The following is a 19,271-nucleotide window of genomic DNA, read 5'->3' as shown; positions in this document are numbered from 1 at the left end:
TTCTTAGCAAACACCACAATGTTCTCAAGTGAACGATTTTACTGGCAAATTACTGCAATAATGTAATTATTCCATCGAATCGTTTCATCATCTTTGTGGATTCAATGTATGTAATTAAGTAATCGTAAATTATGTCGATTCATAGCGATTATTGCATAAATGTTCCATTTAGATTTGAACACTGGAAATACTATGTATAGTATATACTCTCAACGACTATATGATGCAAACATTTTGCTTCGCAATATCCCTTTTCTATGCAATGGTTCTCTATAAGAAATCCGTCTTGAATAGCAGAAATTTTAATTAAAATTTATTTAGAAATATGAATTCGTCAGAAATGCTGTAACTGGTTTCCCAACATCCATCTGATATCTCAGGAATTCGTTTACAACGTTGTTTTCAGTACTCTTGTACATGTCTGACGTAATCGACTCCACAACAAGCAGCTTTTACCAACGAATTTTAAGGCTGATCCCAAAAACCTTTTTTTAACAAATTGAAAATTGACATTACTAACTAAGCTTCTTTGTCCCGCAGTTCTAGTCTTGTTGCCGTTGCAACGTTGCGGCCGGGTGCATCCGAACACACCAAAAAGGAATTTAGATCGAAAGCGAAACACTTGGCTCGTCTGAATGATCCGAATGTGGCCCAACTGGCTGGTGCATGCCTACGAGACGAACCAATTTGTATTGTACTAGATTATAGCAATTGCCAAGGGGATTTGAATCAATTTTTACAAGAGCACGTTGCCGAAACTGGTCCGGTCGGTATTCAGAATAAATCATTAAGGTAAGATATGGAGAAAATAGAACCGTAGTCTTCCCACACACAGTCAGAAACGAAACATTGAAAACACCATTCATATAGCTCATATCTGCCGAATCCTAATGTTATTTTATATTATTTCTTTACAGTTATGGCTGTTTAATATACGTTGCTACTCAAATAGCTTCGGGTATGAAATATTTAGAACAAATGAACTTTGTGCACAGAGATTTAGCAACAAGGTAAGAAACATTGCTTTTTTCTTGGCGTATTTCAGCATACCTTTTGTGTATTCTGCTACGAAAATGGTTATATAAAATTTATTGAATTCCTTTACACCGAAACCTATATCTACATTATATAACATAAACATTCAACAGCGAGCATACCTAAAGGGTTTTCTATATAAATATGTATATAAATACACATACAATGTGTGTGCTCCACGCCGAAACGACGATCCGTTTTATAGTGAAAATTTATTGCTATGCTATGAAAGGATTATTAATAAATATATTTTCCCCAAGAATGATATAGTTTCAGGAATAGACGTATATTGAAGGGGATATTCCAAATATTTTATGTAATTTCGAACAAAATCACAGCGTCTCTTTTTTCATATTATGGAAATCTGGAAATCACAAATATCACAAACAGATGCGCTCAATGACTTTGTATTACTGGAATGCTCAGTTAATTGTCGGAGCGGAACAATGAAATTTCGATGTTAATTTTTGGCGTGCCTGTAGTTTTAATTAATTTTTAATGACGACCTACAATGACTGAGCGTGTACTGAAGACACTCTAAGCAACGAGCGTACAAGGAAATGATTTTAAGTCAGGGTAATGAAGTCTTTGTTCCGATCCGTTTTCTTTTTCGTCGCACGCAGTAAGATGTGTGAAGAAGAAAAACATTAACGTTACTGTCGTTCCACAAAATTTGTTTTTGTTCAGAATATTACGTAAATTTTGAACCTCAGATGTAGACAGCTTCGATAATTTTCAATGGAAGGTTCCACAATTGTTCTATAGCGTTTCGAGATGCATTGTTTCAGCCTTTCGCCCAGTGACCGTGGACTAAAGTGATCCGTGTGCTCATGAGAAATTTTTCTCATGACTGAACGGGTTAATTCAACTGCACTGTTAACAGGTGCTAGTCTAAAGTGATGCGGCTTCGAAAGTTATAGAACGGATATGTAATCGAACATTAACAATTAGCGGTGGATATTCTAAAACATCTCAAACAATTCAAAATAATAATCTGTAAACAATTACGTAATACACTACACTGTAACACTAATTCCAGTGAAGGAAGACTAGTTTCTGGAGGGTGCGAGTAATAGTCATTTTCTCAATTAAGTGACGAAAAGTAAGACTTTCATTAGCTACGACCTCAATCTACTCATCTACAACCTGAAAAAGCATTTAGATTCAGTCCAAAGTCCAAATACTGTCATAAATCATTTTCATAGGGTTTTATCGCACTAGTGTGGAAAAGTAACTGATGCAATCGCTTCATTATTTATAACGTTGTACGAAACACGTACGTTGCATAATGGAATTTTTCATCACACGATGTGTGGTGAGCCTCAGCCTCGCCTCAGTCTTACAATTATTGTGCAATTGATCGCTTGGTGACATAAAATCTATTACTTCATTAGTTTAAACATGCATTTTCTATATAAGAGGAGACCAACCTCAGTTCATTGCTTATTGTTATCATGGTTATCGATAACAAATGAGAAACTGTTTCTAAAAGGTCTTCTGAATTTCAGTTCACGGAAACGAACAAGTAAGAAGGTGTGCGCTATTCGTTAGCTCGTTTTTATCAGTGTTGTTGCCGTATGAAAATCACAATCTACCCTAAGTCATCCGTGTGGCTTGTACATTTCGCTCTACTAGAAGTCGTTGAACTAAACTGTTTGCGGTGTACAAGTTTAACACTCAATTAAGTGCATATCTCAAGTTTGGTCTCGTTCATATGTAAAATATGTTTCAGTCGGAAACCAATTAGTATTTTGAACTACGAGTCAATGGAAGCGCCTGACGAAAGATAATAAATTTTCCGAAGAACATATCTTTGATAAATGAATTTGTCGGAATATGTTTTCCATCAAAAGTTTGTATGATGCTCAAACATGATATTCGCATGGAAAACATATTTTAGCCAAAAATGTTGTCGAGAAAATATTCCAGCTATGGGAAAAAAGTCAATCAACTTCCAGTGGTATTTGTTAATTTTCGAGAACAATGTGTGTTCGTTGCATCGTTTCGTTCCCGTATAGTTTGTTGCAGCTAGTGGCTGGTATATATGATGTGTTTACAACCTTAACGAAGACAAACTTTCAGACATATCCTTTCAATATTTGCAATTTGCATTGTTAGAGAAAATCGATAGTATTCGATGACGAAGTTGATTGGTTTTTCTTTTCTCTCGCTTCCATGGAAAATAACTATGAAAACGGAAATGTGTACCATGGCGGTTTAATTTACCCGTAACTATTTCTCAGAACTCGAGCATTCCAAAAACAAGTCAACGCTTGTGTGAACCTAATACTCGCTCGGGACGCGTATGTGGATCCGACAGAATCGAGTGACAAAGCAAACAATGTATCGATTTAAAGATAATGAATTGGGTTAATTTACGATGTGTCATATAAAACACTAAATTGATTTATCGAGCTCAGATCATCGCACCACACTGAAAACAAAAACTGCATCCAACTATACAATGACCTTACGGCAATAATTGAGTGGGCGGGGTGGGTTTTTGGATATAGTTTTCAGCTATTAAAGACCGCTGTCATGTGCATTCAACTGTAGATGTTCCAATATTGAATGAAATTTTGTGGGAAGAGCATTATTTCCTGTTCAGAATCAATTAATTGTTATATACAATTTGGTATTAAATGTATGTTAGAGGTATATGTGTATGTACGAGCAATAGTACAAAGGGAATTACTAATTATCCTCAGGTACAATTGTAGAATGTTTCAATTACCGTCAAAACATATATAGTGAATTCGATCGCCTGGGCTCAACATTATAAATACATTTGGGTCAATGCATTTCGATTCGAATGCTTGATGATGGATTACCGACCACATTAATATCTTACACACCCAATCAATATCAATCCGAATAACTGTTCCGCTAACGAATAGAATGTAAAAGTCATAAAATGTTATCACCGTAAATAATCATAAAAATTAATGTCGGACAAGACATAAAGGGACGACAACACAACCGCATAACATCCGTTCCATACGATCGGGAAAAAAAATTTATTTGAATTTCGATTAACCCAACATGCATACATAACATCGGCGCTATATATCGTATACGTGTCTTATCTAATTTCCAAAGTACCTTAATATGTTATGTCATTTCATCTATAATATGGGGCGTTATATATGGGTTTTAAAATATTATCAGGGCCGTAGTGAGGGTTATTCTGATGGGTAAGGGTAGCCAAAAATTACCAGGGCTGAATTTTGATTTTCTAAATTTGCTACAAATTTTAGGTGCATTTAGTAAGTTTAGGATATTCATATTCTGTCAGTGGACCTTGTTTTAGGTTGACCTTCACTATTTAGGCATAAATTTCTAAAAATATTTTTTTTTTCGAAAATTTGTTCGACTTTGTTCCCAAACGGTATTAAAATAGGTTACTCTTTTTGTTTTAACTATTGACTAGAGTGTGTAACGAAATCTTTTACTTCATAGGTTTGAACATATGCTTCGCTCATAAGAGGACACTATCCAGAGCGTATCGTTTTTATTCTATTTCGTTGTCGATAACAGATGTATAAAACTAAATTTAATTGATGCGCTCACGAGACGAGTATGAATGGTCAACAATAATTTCTTGACAGTTTTTCAATTGGCGGAAGAAAGACGAAATTGATCTTTTCTGGCGGTGGATGTCACAGCCTGAGGAGCAGCTGAAAAACAGCTGAAGCAAATTAAAGTCTTTTCACTGACGTCCATTGTAACGTCATAGTTCGTTTATATCGCATTAAAATGGCAATATAAGCCAAAATAAATGTAGAGTTACTCCACATCCTTTAAAACCTTTAAAAATATCCTGCAGTTCTGTCATTACTTGCAATGCCAGTGTGAAATCTCAAACGTTCGAAATACGTATTCTCATGGCTTCAAAGGACAATGGATTTAAAACCATGATAACTATACTTCTTTCGAACTTTTGCGACTTTCTTTTTCCTGAGGGTGTTAGCTTCCAATTTATTAGGCTAGTGCCCTAGCTACATCCCTGAATATTATATTTATGGCTCAATATTACATATGTTCGAATGTACATTAATTTACGGTCAGTTGTCCGGGGTAACAATGGATCCAAGGGGAATTTCTGCTAGTAAAAAGAATAATTTTTCATTTCGATAAAATTACAATATCTAATTTTAAATCGATTTACATACATCACAAATGGTTGGCGTTGTTCATTCGATAAGTCGTTTGTTTGACAAAATGAATTACGCAGACAACATTTTTGATCGATCAGTTTAATCAACGACACAGCCTAATCTATTCGAACACACATATATTCAAATTGTTGTCGTCAAAATGTTCCGTGTGTACACCCTTCTCCACACTCTTTCAAATGGTTTTATCTCAAAAAATTGGGAAGGCAAAACTGCTTCGCCATATGGGTAACATATCGACGTTCCTTTTTTTTTGTTTACATCTGCAAAGTGGATGTTTTTCGTTTGTTATTCTTTTTTTATATTTATTATTTTAATTTTATTAGTTTTTCGGCGTGGTATGTAAGGGGGTGAATGAAGGAAGAAGAAAAAAATCGATTCCAGCATTATAAATGAAGGTGTACGGGGTGCATTAAACTTTTTTTTTTATTTATCTTGAAATAATCCCCCAGTTTGTGTAAGAAACAAATGAGGAGGGTTCATCTTTGTACATATTCGGCTGGGATTAGGTGGTTTTGCAATGCACAAAGCCAAGTCACGTTAACGCCTGGCGAATTATAATCGAAAATTTAATATAATTATTTCTGTTGCGCATAGGGATGTTACAAAACTACACATGTGGTGTTTTTGTTAGCTTTAGTGAATTCGTCAGTGAACGTATATATATCCAGTGAATACGGTGTGGTGAAATCATTTTTTTTTTCAGCAATATGCTTTCCATTTGCACTGACAATGCATTTTTTCCTCCTTCGTTCTTTTTTTGTTTGTAACGGATTGAGGGTTGGATATTTATTTAAGCAACAAAGTTGGTTGTACTTCATTTTCAATGATACCCGTTGCATGTAATGCTCTACGTAGCATGGTAGTCTCATCTACAAAGTGATATTTTCATTGTAATGTATTATGTCGGTACACAAAATCAGTGTGTTTGAATTCGCCAGTTTGTATTCACAAACAAATAAATTGCGAAGCAGAACAAGTTCTTTTTTTTTGTCAATGATTGGATGTACGTTACAACAACGAGAACCAGAAAAAAATATCCGATTTGTTTACACTGCTAGCCCAGTTAGTGCTCCGAATACTTTTTACATACTTTGCTATCAAGTGATTAGTGAGTGGGTGGATATCGGATACACATCACCGTCATACATTACTAAAATTTGACGGCAAATTTTCCCATCCATCTTTAAAGAAACAAAGTTGCTGATTATTATTGATGGCACAATGGGGGATGATTTTTTTTTTCTTTAAATTAAAGGAACGTGCTAAAATAATGTTATCGTAAAAGCAATCACGTTTCGACGCAAAGAAGATGAAGCAGATGAAAATCCATAACGAACATAGACGCTCCATTCACCTGAAAATTGAATGTAGTTTTTAATTTTATTACATCCCGTTTTCTATTCATCTTGCTATGATAAGACGGTTTTCTTATATTTATAAAATTTTGTTCTCCGCTTTCGCTATAGATATATTCGCAACGCTTTCAACGTAATACCTAAAAGATTTTTGCAAAAGAAAAAGAAAAGCGCAACAGTATCCGGCACGAGAGCAACGGCACAAAAAAAAAATCCTCATCCTCACTTAATTCAAATTTATATTTCCATACATTTTGATCCATCGTTTCGATTTCTATTTTTAAAACGTTTTCTGAAATTCATTGCGGTACTGCACATTATTCACTTTTAAAGAACTATTAATGTTATATGGGGTAGTAGGGATATATTATTGAGTATGCAGCAAAAAATTTTGCAGTCGTCTCACTGTGGTTTTGGTTTCCATTGAAAATTGGAGATCGGAAATGATTTTCTTGGAATTGAATAAGTTTTACATAATTTTCGAGAGGAAATAGCACACTTCAATAATGGACAAATAAAATGCTAGCAGTTGTATTACCAGCATAGTTATTAAATTATGTGCAGCTCTCGTGTGTTGTACAAGAATTTTATTCCATTTTTTTATTTGCTCTGTCCTCTATCCCATACTCAATCCACACAACCTATACTGGCTGCAAGTGTATGTCGTTCTTTCACATAATATTTTGCTAAGATGTCGTTTTTCCTCGGGGGTACAATAACGAGTGAAATTGTATGCAGCAGCATGCATACAAAACATATTACTCATTGTTACGACATTTATTTAGGGTTAAGATACTGGAATATATTATTATCTGCTACGCTGTCGATAACAAAATTGAATCTCTGTTATATATACGGTTGTATTCGTTGGGTATACTTTCGGGTTGGTTGTATGAAAGTGGATAAATATAAGTATTATATAATGGGAAAGAGGATAGCATGTGCGGGGTCGGATTCTCTTCAATAAAGTACTCAGCTGTTTTAAGGAAAACCTAAATAAACAAATGCGGCTTTTGGTATTAGTATAACAAAAGAATTATTTTAATATACAGGGTTTTCCATATGAAAGACCCCTAATGTATATTATTTTTCTCGACCTCGTTTACGGCCATTTCCGTTCCGTAGAACAAGAAGAACGCGGTGTTCTTTATTGAGTTAATCTTTCTTTTTCGGTCGCTGGAATGCCTCGTCTTTGTTGAATTCAATGGGGAGACAATCGTTGTATTGGCACAGACCCAACTGCATTATATTGCGTGCTGCGTTGCCGTCTCGGTTCCAATACAAATGCTTTAGCGTTGCCGTTGTATTAACTGTGTAGGTGGTTGATTTTAGTTTAATACGCGCAGCCATTCTCATCTTATCGCCAAACGACCATCGTTTTGTTCGTTCCATTGCAACTCGTTGCGCCCTCTGCGTCGGTTTGGGATAATCTTCTGTGATCGGAATCATTGCTTCTGCGATAACTTTTTTCCGTTGGTATGTCGATACTAGATTCGTTGACGTGGAATTCTCAGCCAGCTTACAATTATGGCATAATTTAAGCCGTTCTTTAGAAAACTCTACATCGTCGAGCGTTTCGTAGCATCGACTACACTTCTTCGTTGTACAATATTCATCGATGGTGGCGTCAACATACGTTTGCGGGATCTGCTTCAAATAACGGACGATTGGTGCATTTCCGGGTGACCGCCTATGACCTTTGATTGTTGAATTTGCCGGTGTTGAACAGTTGCCCACGAAGACTACACGTATTTTGCTCGGTTGTGTCGTTGCTTTGTCGTGAACGTTTATGTCGCCAACAATCTCCTTTGCCATTGCCATCATTTGCTTTTGCGTCGAACGAAACTTATCGAACTTTACGTTTGTTACCACTCGTTGCATATATGTGGCTGTGCCCTCGTTGAACCATTTCAGTCTGGAATCCAGAAATTTGATATAATCAGGTGATCGTTGCGATGGCTCTATGGGTTGGCTTTGTCTATCCTACTGGTAACGTTCATCGAATTCTCCATGCAGTTTCTTGCCTTTTCGTTGACGTCTAGCGAATCCTGTAGTCAAATTTCATAATGTTAAAACCAATTGAAGATAATCAAAAAATCAGGAGAAGGTCTGAAGATGCTTACCTGCTTTATAGTGGTAATCTTTCGATTTCTGCAACACATTGGACTCATGAACTTCGTAGCCGTCGGATGATTTGCTCCATTTCCGTATTACTGTCGCGGCAACATTGCGGACGCCTAAGTCGACACCAGAAACACTCAAATCTTCCATATTGGTGATGTTCGTCAAAGCGGAGACAATTGCTGGATCGGTTCTGGTTGAAACAGAAAATCATTTTGTGAGTATTTCGGCGATTTCATAGACTAAATGTGGTAAACTTACTTTATGGTCTTTGCGTTATCATCATCATCATCGTCTTCCGATTCAGACTCTGAATCTGAATCAATCACATCGTGTTTCCGTTTCCTATTGCTTGCCATTTCGAGAATTTCAGCTTTGGTGAGTTCTTTTTCTTTCCGTAGCTTGCAATATTGGATTGACACGTCGCTGCCGTTGGTCGTAATCCTTCCTCCAAATTTCTTCGTTGCCGTTTCCATTTTCTGAATGTTGAACAGGAAATACCAGAACGGATTCGTGGTTTTTCTATTTGGATCGTCGTCGATTTGGAGTTCCAAAAATTCGGCCTGATTCAGGATAGCCTTGAATTGTGGAAGGTTTTTCAGGATGTCGAACAATGCTTTCGTGTCAATTGGAAAGTGCATAGTGTGGAAGCTGTTTTGTGGCACGACTATGAAATTAGGTAGCTTTGCATAATGTGTTGCCTCTGGATCGATTTCACGTTTCTTTTTCGTCCCACCAGCCTGACGTTTGTTTTCAGTAGAAGATGGTTCTGGTTTCGACTCGTTTTTTCTTTTTCGTTTGCGTTTCCGTTTGCGTTTCCGTTTCTTTTTTTCCTTTATTATGCCGGCATCAATCAAAGTTTGTTTTCGTGACAAATTGATCTCGTATATACGACGTTGCAACCTTACCATTGCTGGAACCATTTGAAACCAGTTAAGACGTGGGCCATTGTTTTGTGTCTTCTTTTTCTTTTTCTTCGATTTCTTTGTGGTTTTCTTTGGAGCTGCACATTTCCGTTTCCGTTTCGGTTTTCCTAAGTCGTCATCACCATCCTCTTTAAAATCGTATCGAAGTCGTTCAAAATACGATCTGCCGCCATGATTGAAATTGGGAAATTGGCAAATTTTCTGCAATTCGCATATTAGCTCGTGCTGCACTTCCTCTGCTTGAGTGCATTTTTCCGAATCGAATAGGAATTTGATGGTGTGGTAGATTTTGTTGTTGATATCCTTTCGATTCTCTTTGCCACATACGTCCTTCTTCTTTTTCCCATCTCGTAGCTTGAAAGCTAACCATTTCCTTATTCGTGAATATAAATGAGTGGTTATATTCGTTTTGAAATTGGTCGCAAATGTATCCACAATCGAGTTCCACGCATTTTGGGACGTTTCCGTGAAATACGTTTCCACATCGTACTTTCTGCAGAGATCGAAGAACGTATTGTGTTTATCCGGTCGAGGTTTCTTTGCTTTAGCAGTATTTCTTTGAAATTGCTTAAATTCCAAAATCATTTCTTTCCAATTGAACTCTTCTTCGAATATACGATCGATTTCGTTGCCGTTTTCTGGGTCGCTGATTGTGTTGTAGACGTCGAAGTAAACGAGGCTGGAAAACAAAATTGCCAGTTTGGACAATTCTACAGCCTGTTTGTTCATTATATCGAACACTTTCGTCGCAACTTCCGTCTTTTCCGTCGCTAGTGGTTCCAGTACTCTTTGCTTCTTAATTATCGTTTCACCGTCGATAATTAAAGGACGCAGTTTTTGCTTGACCGTAGTGATGTCGAATCTGTTGTTTGCATTCTGTATTCGTCGCCAATTGTTCGTGTCCGTCTCGATGGGTTTTTGCAAAGTTTCTTCGTGAGTCTTCTTGACGTGATTCTTTAGATTGAGGAACGTTGAATAATTGACGTTACAAGTGGCAAATGGACACGTAAATCGGCGTATCGATTTATCGAAAACGTTTCCGAGAAAAATGATTTCTTCGAGTTGCGTTTGTATCACGGCCCGGTTTCCATTTTCATCGTCGTCTTTTCTTTGCTGAGCTTTCGATGCCTTTGACCGTTTCGTTGACGTTGACCGTTTCGTAGTTGCTTCATCAGCATCACCAGCCTCATCAGCACTGTCTTGCTGCGTTTTCGTTACCTTTGACCGCTTCGATGCCTTTGACCGTTTTGTTGACGTTGACCGTTTCGTAGTTTCTTCATCAGCATCACCAGCCTCATCTGCACTGTCTTGCTGCGTTTTCGTTGCCTTTGACCGTTTCGATGCCTTTGACCGTTTCGTTGACGTTGACCGTTTCGTAGTTGCTTCAACAGCATCACTAGCCTCATCAGTGGATGCAGCACGTTTACGGTTGGACTGAACTGGCGTCTGCTTCACTTCAGGTTTCGTTGAAGTGGAGTGAGCCTTTTTGCTCGGTCGTTTCCGTTGCATCTGTTTTAGTTGCGCAATAGTTGCTTCTCCATCCGTGTCCCATTCGGATCCGTATTCCATAGGGGGAGGCGACTGTCGAATGGGTAATGGATGTGCCACTTCTTGCGTACTACCTGTTCGACCGCTACCAATGATGCTGGACGTGGTATTTCGGTGAGAGGTAATATTGATGGCTGGATTAGATGCAGCTGTAGCATTACTTGGCGATGAGGAGCGATCTTTTGTCGTTGCATTTAGGAGAGCGGCATTTATGGCAGCGCTACTGACGGGTGGTTTCTTCGGAGCTGCAGCCACATTCGGAAGCTTCGGCGGCGAATCTAGAACGTTAACGTTAACGTTGCTACTGACGGGTGGTTTCTTCGGAATGACGTTCTTTCGTCGGCCTACTGCAGCCACATTCGGAAGCTTTGGCGGCGAATCTAGAATGTTAAATGGTTTTTGTTAGTTTTCGGATTTGCATTATCAAGATTATTTCCAATTACTGTAAACTTTTTTCGTTGACACGAAATCATCGTCTGAATCTTTGCCGTTACCGTTACCGTTGCTTTGACCTGATAAGAAAAGGTTACGAATTTTTAGCAATTTCAATTGCACATTGTGAACAGATTTTCTTACCTCGTTTCTTCGGTTTTTTATTGCCTTTTTGCTGGCGTTGATGTTGCCATTTTCTTTGCCGTTTCTCAATGTCTGTGTCCGAGTCCGAACTTAATTCCTTTGTGTTTTTCATGTTAATTTATTTCTGTAAACATAGACACAATTATTAAATTAAGCGATGAATTTGAGGTTTATTGTTTAGGCTATAGTTTTTTGCCTAATATTTTTGGCTGGCTGTTTTTTATGCCTTTTTTTATACGGCTACAGTTTTTTGCCTAATATTTTTGGCTGGCTGTTTTTTATGCCTTTTTTTTCGGCTAAAGTTTTTTGCCTAATATTTTTGGCTGGCTGTTTTTTATGCCTTTTTTTATACGGCTACAGTATTTTGCCGATAATTTCTTTTTTTTTTTTTGCTTTTTTATTAGTTTTTTCATTATATTGATGTTATATTCAATATTCAGTTTCAAACTTTCCAAACTTTTACAAAGTATCAATTAGATCAATGACTTAATTCACTTTTGCCGAAAAATTGACAATTATTGTTAATTTAAAGCCAATAGAAAATCTATGGCACAATGTTTTAGATACTTTGTAAAAGTTGAAGACTGTAAGAAACTGAATATGATCACTTCACAAACACTTTTTCACACTTAGTCGAGACTTTCAACTGCCTTAACATGTAATAATTGTTTTTTTTTACGAAACCAGTCATCACTAGTTTGGTACTATTGTGCCACCGAGAATTGAAATACGACGGATTTCCACGTCGATAACTAGATTGAAAAGTGCACAATAAGTGATTGTTTATAATGAAAATTAAGATTTTTGTGCATTTGCCTACTTCAATTCTCGGTTGACACAAAACATGATGTGTTATACGTCCACGAACCAATTTTCGGTCGTCAAAAGACTTTGGTCAACAGTAGAACACAACATACTATTGTTACATGCTAATGCACTACTCAAATGCTGGGACATTATACGGAATTTCATATTTTTTTGATTTTAACTGTAATAATCCGAATTTATAAGTTATAAGTCAGTCACTTATAAGTTATAAGTCACATTGTTATAAGTCATAAGTTATAAGTCGACTACTTATAAAGTAAAAGTTATAAGTTCATAAGTTTATAGGTCAAAAGTTTACAAGTCGTAAGTTTATAAGTTATATGTCCCAAAGTGTGATGCATTTATAAGTGATTAGTAAGACAAAATTTAAAGTTCAAATACATCATTTTAATTTTTGCGCTAATTGAAAACGTAACAGATTTTGGTAGGTAACTTGACCAATGTTAGTGTTAATAAAAAAAATTGTCGCAGAAGACATGTGATTGACGCCATGTTGTCAAAATAAATTCTGGACCTGACATACAAACTGAGTATACCACGTGACATCCCAAGTATACAGCTTTAAGGTATACAACTCCAACCAATACTCTCTCTAGCAAACAAACCCTCAATTCTCTGTGTCAAATACACACATTATTTCTTTGTATTTTACAAACACAGTTTTACATTTTGACTGACTACGCTGTAGTTTACATGTAAATTCCATAGATTACTTGATTCTTTTACCACCTTAATGAAAGTAGTTTGTTTGGCAGAAGAACACTAACATGATTGTACATTGGCAAAGTTACCTACCAAAATCTGTTACGTTTTCAATTGGTTTCTTCCTCCAAGCAACGGTTAAGCCGAACAAAATGACATGTCTATCCATAGAACCATAACCACAACTTATTTTTCTTTGTTATTTTGACAATTGCATTGTTAATAGTGTTGAGGTTATGATTCTATGAATGACAGTTTGATATTTCATTTCACCTATTAGCGCGCAAAAATTAAAAATTTAGAGATGTATTCGAAATTTATATTTTGATTTTTGTCTCACTAATAGAAGGTTTGCGCACTGTGACATATCTCACTTATAACTTATAATTATAAGTCATGTTCCCATATACAACACATGTAAACATGACTTATAATTATAAGTTATAAGTGAGATATGTCACAGTGCGCAAACTCTCTAATCACTTATAAACGCATCACACTTTGGAACGTATTAACTTATAAACTTACGACCTATAAACTTTTACTTTATAAGTAGTCGACTGATAACTTATGACTTATAGCCATGTGACTTATAACTTATAAGTGACTGACCTATAACTGAAATCGATTGCGTCACGAATACTTTTTCACACTAGAAAATGCGTTAAATTTGGGATGAATGTGGATTACGCGCTCGAACCATATAGATGGCGAAATTAGCTACAACATTCACCACAAATTTTTGTCACATTTTGTATGGAATTAGATGTTTGGACGCCGATTCTTGAAACTTTAAGAATTCGTAACTTGACAAAAAGTATTGGATGACGTGATTTGTTTTTGTTTTTATCAATGCATTTTATCAAATTTATGCTTACCTTCTTTGACCATATTCAATCCTAATTCCCTGAATCGCTAACAATAAAGTGACAAATGAACCATCCAGTCAATGGAACGTTAAATGAAATAAATTTTACTCGATCAAAATGTGTGTACTGTTCATTTATGGAATGATTTGGTTTTGTCTTATTATTGTTAGCGACACCAACTGGACTCTCGTTCGGATGTGATGGCGCATTGGCACCATCCGTGATTCCCATTATCCGTCCACCTCGCCCAACGTATCCTCCATTGTCATCTTCTCTTCGTCCGAATGTACGAGGTAAACCCTTCAAATAAATAAAAATCAATTTTCACACAAATTACAACGATATTAACATTGTTTGGCCTACCGCTCGAGCAGATTTGATATTCTTAACATAATTCATCCCAATTATGATAGCGGCATTGTTGTGAAATTTTCGAAAATCGTCTGTTCCCAGTACAAATAGATCTGCATATGCACTGTCGCTCCCGTTACGCATCATTACTTGCATTGTTCCAATATTTGAGAACTTTTTCCCATTCAGTAAAAATGAACTCTTTTCGTATTTAATGGGAGCAAACAGACTCGCCGCTGTTTCAATCCCAATCAAGTTGTTGTTGATTTTGGTACAGATGAACGCGCGTAAAAACCGCCCTCCAACATTAACCACCAAGCGGTCATCAGCTACCAATTTGCAGTCCTCCCCAACACAGCTTGGGTAGAAAATGTTCCATCCATTAAACGCGCGTAAAAACCGCCCTCCAACATTAACCACCAAGCGGTCATCAGCTACCAATTTGCAGTCCTCCCCAACACAGCTTGGGTAGAAAATGTTCCATCCATTAAACTGACAGTTGTACCCAACGTGACCGTTTCCGTTGCACCGGAAACATTTTCTTTGTTGCTCATTACAATTATTTGTTGTGTGGGAGACTTGGAGCCACATTTAACGCAGTGAGGTTTTCCAGACAACATTATAAGACTTTCGATTCCTATGAAAAAGAATGGAAATGGAGATTTATATTAATAACTTCACAGAATCGGATGAAGAAGAGAATCCGAAAAGTGTGCAGTTTGCAATTATTCCATGCGATATACATAGCAAACTCAAAGAATATGGATTTTGTATGATGGCTGCGTAAGTACCGGGGATCGGATTTCAGAATCCCCCCGTATGCTCAACCCGGATTGCAGTATCGCCTGATTTTTATGCATTGAACGCAGAGAAAATAAATTCATTGAATTCTTTCAATTTGAATAAAATATGCGAGTTATCCATTCATACAAATCGTTTACCATTCAAATGATAGCGCATGATCCATACAATGAAACTTTTCACCAATTCAAACACATTAAATTGACCGAAAGTGGACTCACAGAAATTGAGCGCTACCATTCAGTCAATTCAATGTTTTTTTTCTTCCAATTAATGTACCAAAACTGGACCCAATAATCAGGCGCCAGAATTCGATACATCAACCGGTAATAACAAACACAATTCAATCACATTAAATTTCCCGAAAGTGGACTCAAAATAAGCGCCACAAATCGGTAAATTCAATGTTTTTTTTCTTCCAATAAATGTACCAAAACTGGACCCAATAATCAGGCGCCAGAATTCGATACATCAAACACAATTCAATCACATTAAATTTCCCAAATGTGGACTCAAACAAATTGAGCGCTACAATTCGGTAAATTCAATGTTTTTTTTCTTCCAATTAATGTACCAAAACTGAAACTGACCCAATAATCAGGCGCCAGAATTCGATACATCAACCGGTAAAAACAAACACAATTCAATCACATTAAATTTATAAAAGTAAGAGCAACAGAAAACAAAAGGGTTTGAAATTCACTTCACAAAATAATTAAATTCGTCAAAAATATGTGCAAAACTTGCTTCTTTGTGCGCAAAAAAAAAAGTTTCAACCGCGATATCCTTCAACGGAAAAAATCCAAAAAAAAAAATGGCGTTGTCCAACCATTGTTTTCATACTTTGATATTTGACTGGCAAATGGATGTGGAATTTCGACAAATTCCCGAAAATCGAAAATTGCGGACAAGGTTCCCAAAAGGTTCTGGGAATTTATTAAATATACAACTTACCTCGTTTTTCTTATAACTAGGCCGCCAAAATTTGTAGGTTATCAAATCAATGTTAGCGACATACAGAAGGCAACAAACCGAATATAATATTGAACCGGGCGATGTGAATCCAAAACGAAAATGTGAAATGGTTGGTCGTTGGTTTCGTTGCAATTATATTCTTTGAAAGTGAATGACCAATTACAACAATCTTTTTATGACAACTGGCCGAAGCTATGCGATGTGACATCTATTGGAAAATCATCTCAACACGAGTCTGAGGCGCTACTTTTAAAAACTTTTTTTTGAATAAAAACTGTGACATTACAACGCAGATAACTGTTACATACATAATTATTTTAATATATAATCGAGAAAATTTATTTTTGTTTGTCGAGTCGATACATGTGTGCTTGATGGTTCTGGTGCACGGAGAGAACCGGGAGAACGTTTATAATGTCAGAATAATGTTTGTTTGTTTGTAACTCAATAGGAGCCCAGACCAAAAGTACTAGAGACTTATAACTTGATATAGTACTGAGTACTGAGGAAAGAATTAGGAAAAAACGCGGGATTTTTCTTCCATTTTCGTTCGTTATTTGAATCATCTCTTCTTTTTGCATTTTCGTGCGCCATTTGACACGTGAGTTTTTTTGTCCGTCTGCGTCGTATGTGCATCCTTTGGGCCAAGTATACACTCAGCCGTGAAATGAATTTTGACAGAAATGTATGGAATATCTGTCATTATTTACTGCTAGCGACTGAAAGGCCATACATATTCTGTCAAAATTTCCTTTCATCAGTGTACTTAGCTTACAGGGGGAAATATTTTTGAAATGCGTGAAAATTTTTGACGCGGAAAACACTTTTTGAATCAAGTTTGTTTTTGAAGCTGGAAAATTTTTTTTTAAGATTTGGAATCAGTTTTTGGGGAAAATGTATTTGTGACGCATGAAAATAGTTTTTTAAGGGGAAAATATTTAAATATTATAGTAATCTCGAGCGAAACCGGTGTTATATATATATCTATACAACCATCGCTTGAAACTCTTCGGCTCTTTAAAAGGAAATTATTTCAATTTTAATATTTGGCGAAAAGAATCTATCTACCCAAACGAAAAAGATTTTCTGCATAAGAAAAGAATTATTTTTTTTATTCCCAAAAGGAAACTGTATTTTATACTCATTTATGTTATCATATTGCCAGCCATCGTACAGAATTTATTCTTACATTTACAAAATGAAAAGCTTAAATTGTAAGATTTCGTTTTTACGCCTTTTACGTATGGCAATATTTGCTGAGTCTTTTACTGAGAGTAGAACTTCAAAATAAATTCAACCAAGTATTTTAAGTCGACAATGCACTTATGCAATCTTTTTTTGTCATTCGCTAAGTTTTCCAATGAAAAGTGTAGGTATAACATAAAAAAAATGCTTGCAAAATTTCGTTCATTATTTACTCGCGATTTTATAATACCTTAAAATTTATAAATGCATTTCGGCTTAAGGTATGGAGGTTTAAATCGTCGCAGCGTCGGATGATTTTTTGTGTGTTATTTTTTCGCTGTTGACTTTTAATTATTTATTGGATTTCTATTTGCGCTTTCTATAAAATCGCATTAACGTCGAGTTCGTTTTTTTTATTATTAAAACAAAAAAAATTACGATTGGATGAATGATTGTTGCTGGATGTGAAAATCAAAGCCGCTAACATGATTTAATGCACAAATTAATTTTATTTTAAATAATATAAAATCGGACTAACTTTTAAATCGACTTTTCATGGAAGGGCGTAACTATGAACGGCAGTATGCAAGTGATGAAAGTGTGGAATATGGTGATCATAGTAGGATATTTGAACTGAAAGAACATTCAATTTGTCTTACATTTTGGATTAACATTCAGTTCAAAAATACTATTTCTTGAGAGGTCATGGCTGCTGGGCTTCTTGAAATTTTGTGTACACAAAGAAGTCTAGTCTAGCTATCTAACCAAATTTTTCTATGAAATCTTCTTTTTATGAGTAGCATTTAAGGCTGACGACACGGCAGGTCAGGTTGACAAGGAAATCAACTTCGGCATGTCCTGAATTTTCAGATTTTTACTTGAAACCTGTCAGGCCTACTACTACTCATACTCTGCGCCGGCATGGCTCAGTGGTTAAGTACTAGCCTTCCACCAGACGAAATTCCACGTGGAAATATTTTTCTAACGATTATTTCACATTGGGAACGTCCTGAAAGTCACACAAGCTTCATAATTTGGATACACTGTGTTTGTGCAACGATGCACACACTTAATGACTCGTTAGACATAACCCAAATACGATTAATTTGTGTACATGCTTATTGCTTATGTATAGAGTACACTTAGGCGAAATATCAATAAAGCATCTGCCTTTCTGCATCATCAGTCTTTTCGACTCGGTTGATATTGTCCGTGCTACATCCAGTCCATCCAGATGCATGCAGATAAATCTTTACGTTAAATAAACATTTTTTGTGGGGAGTGATATTCTTGGCTACTTGAATTTGCCTATGAATTTGCTACGAAAATATTTTTTGCTGATGGGAATTAAGAATGTGAAAATTATCTCTCCAGGTTGGATCATTAAAAAAACTTTGCGAATTCTAGTTTAATTAATTCCATAGAGCGACGAAATTCACGTGCAGATTCATGTGGCAAACTATTTTTAAAATATGAAAAATCTATTAGGAAAGAATGGATACGATAGACTGACGGAAGCGGATTTAATTATGTCAAAGAAAGTGTGGCATACGTGTACGAAAAACCACAGTACATTCCGGAATAAGATAATTTTCTTCGTATAGCTACCAATTTAACGTACAGTCAGCAATTACAATAAATTGTATAAACTATGGTTTCAAATTACATGGAAAAATTAACAAAGGAAGAAAACGATTGGAAAATTTTTATTGTTTCTAATTCAAATTCAATTTTCTATATCGTGCACGTATAAGAGAGACTTCTTATCGGAACATAAAAAAAAACAAATTTCCTTTGATTCTGTATTCCATTTACCAATAT

General features: G+C 36.0%; 1 protein-coding gene across 3 annotated transcripts in view; it reads left to right on the top strand.

The window, feature by feature from the left end:
• LOC119070822 (discoidin domain-containing receptor 2) overlaps positions 1–19,271 on the top strand; it is a 210,770-nt gene that overhangs the window by 170,205 nt on the left and 21,294 nt on the right. For all 3 annotated transcript variants that reach the window (XM_037175321.1, XM_037175322.1, XM_037175320.1), the window contains 2 exons: positions 541–792; positions 918–1,010. In XM_037175321.1, coding sequence (XP_037031216.1) covers positions 541–792; positions 918–1,010 — 345 coding nt within the window. The remainder of the gene's footprint in view (positions 1–540; positions 793–917; positions 1,011–19,271) is intronic.

Source organism: Bradysia coprophila (genome assembly GCF_014529535.1).
Source record: "Bradysia coprophila strain Holo2 chromosome IV unlocalized genomic scaffold, BU_Bcop_v1 contig_106, whole genome shotgun sequence".
In the NCBI taxonomy this organism is placed as follows: Eukaryota; Metazoa; Arthropoda; class Insecta; order Diptera; family Sciaridae; genus Bradysia; species Bradysia coprophila.
This window is presented reverse-complemented; position numbering and strand designations above follow the sequence as displayed.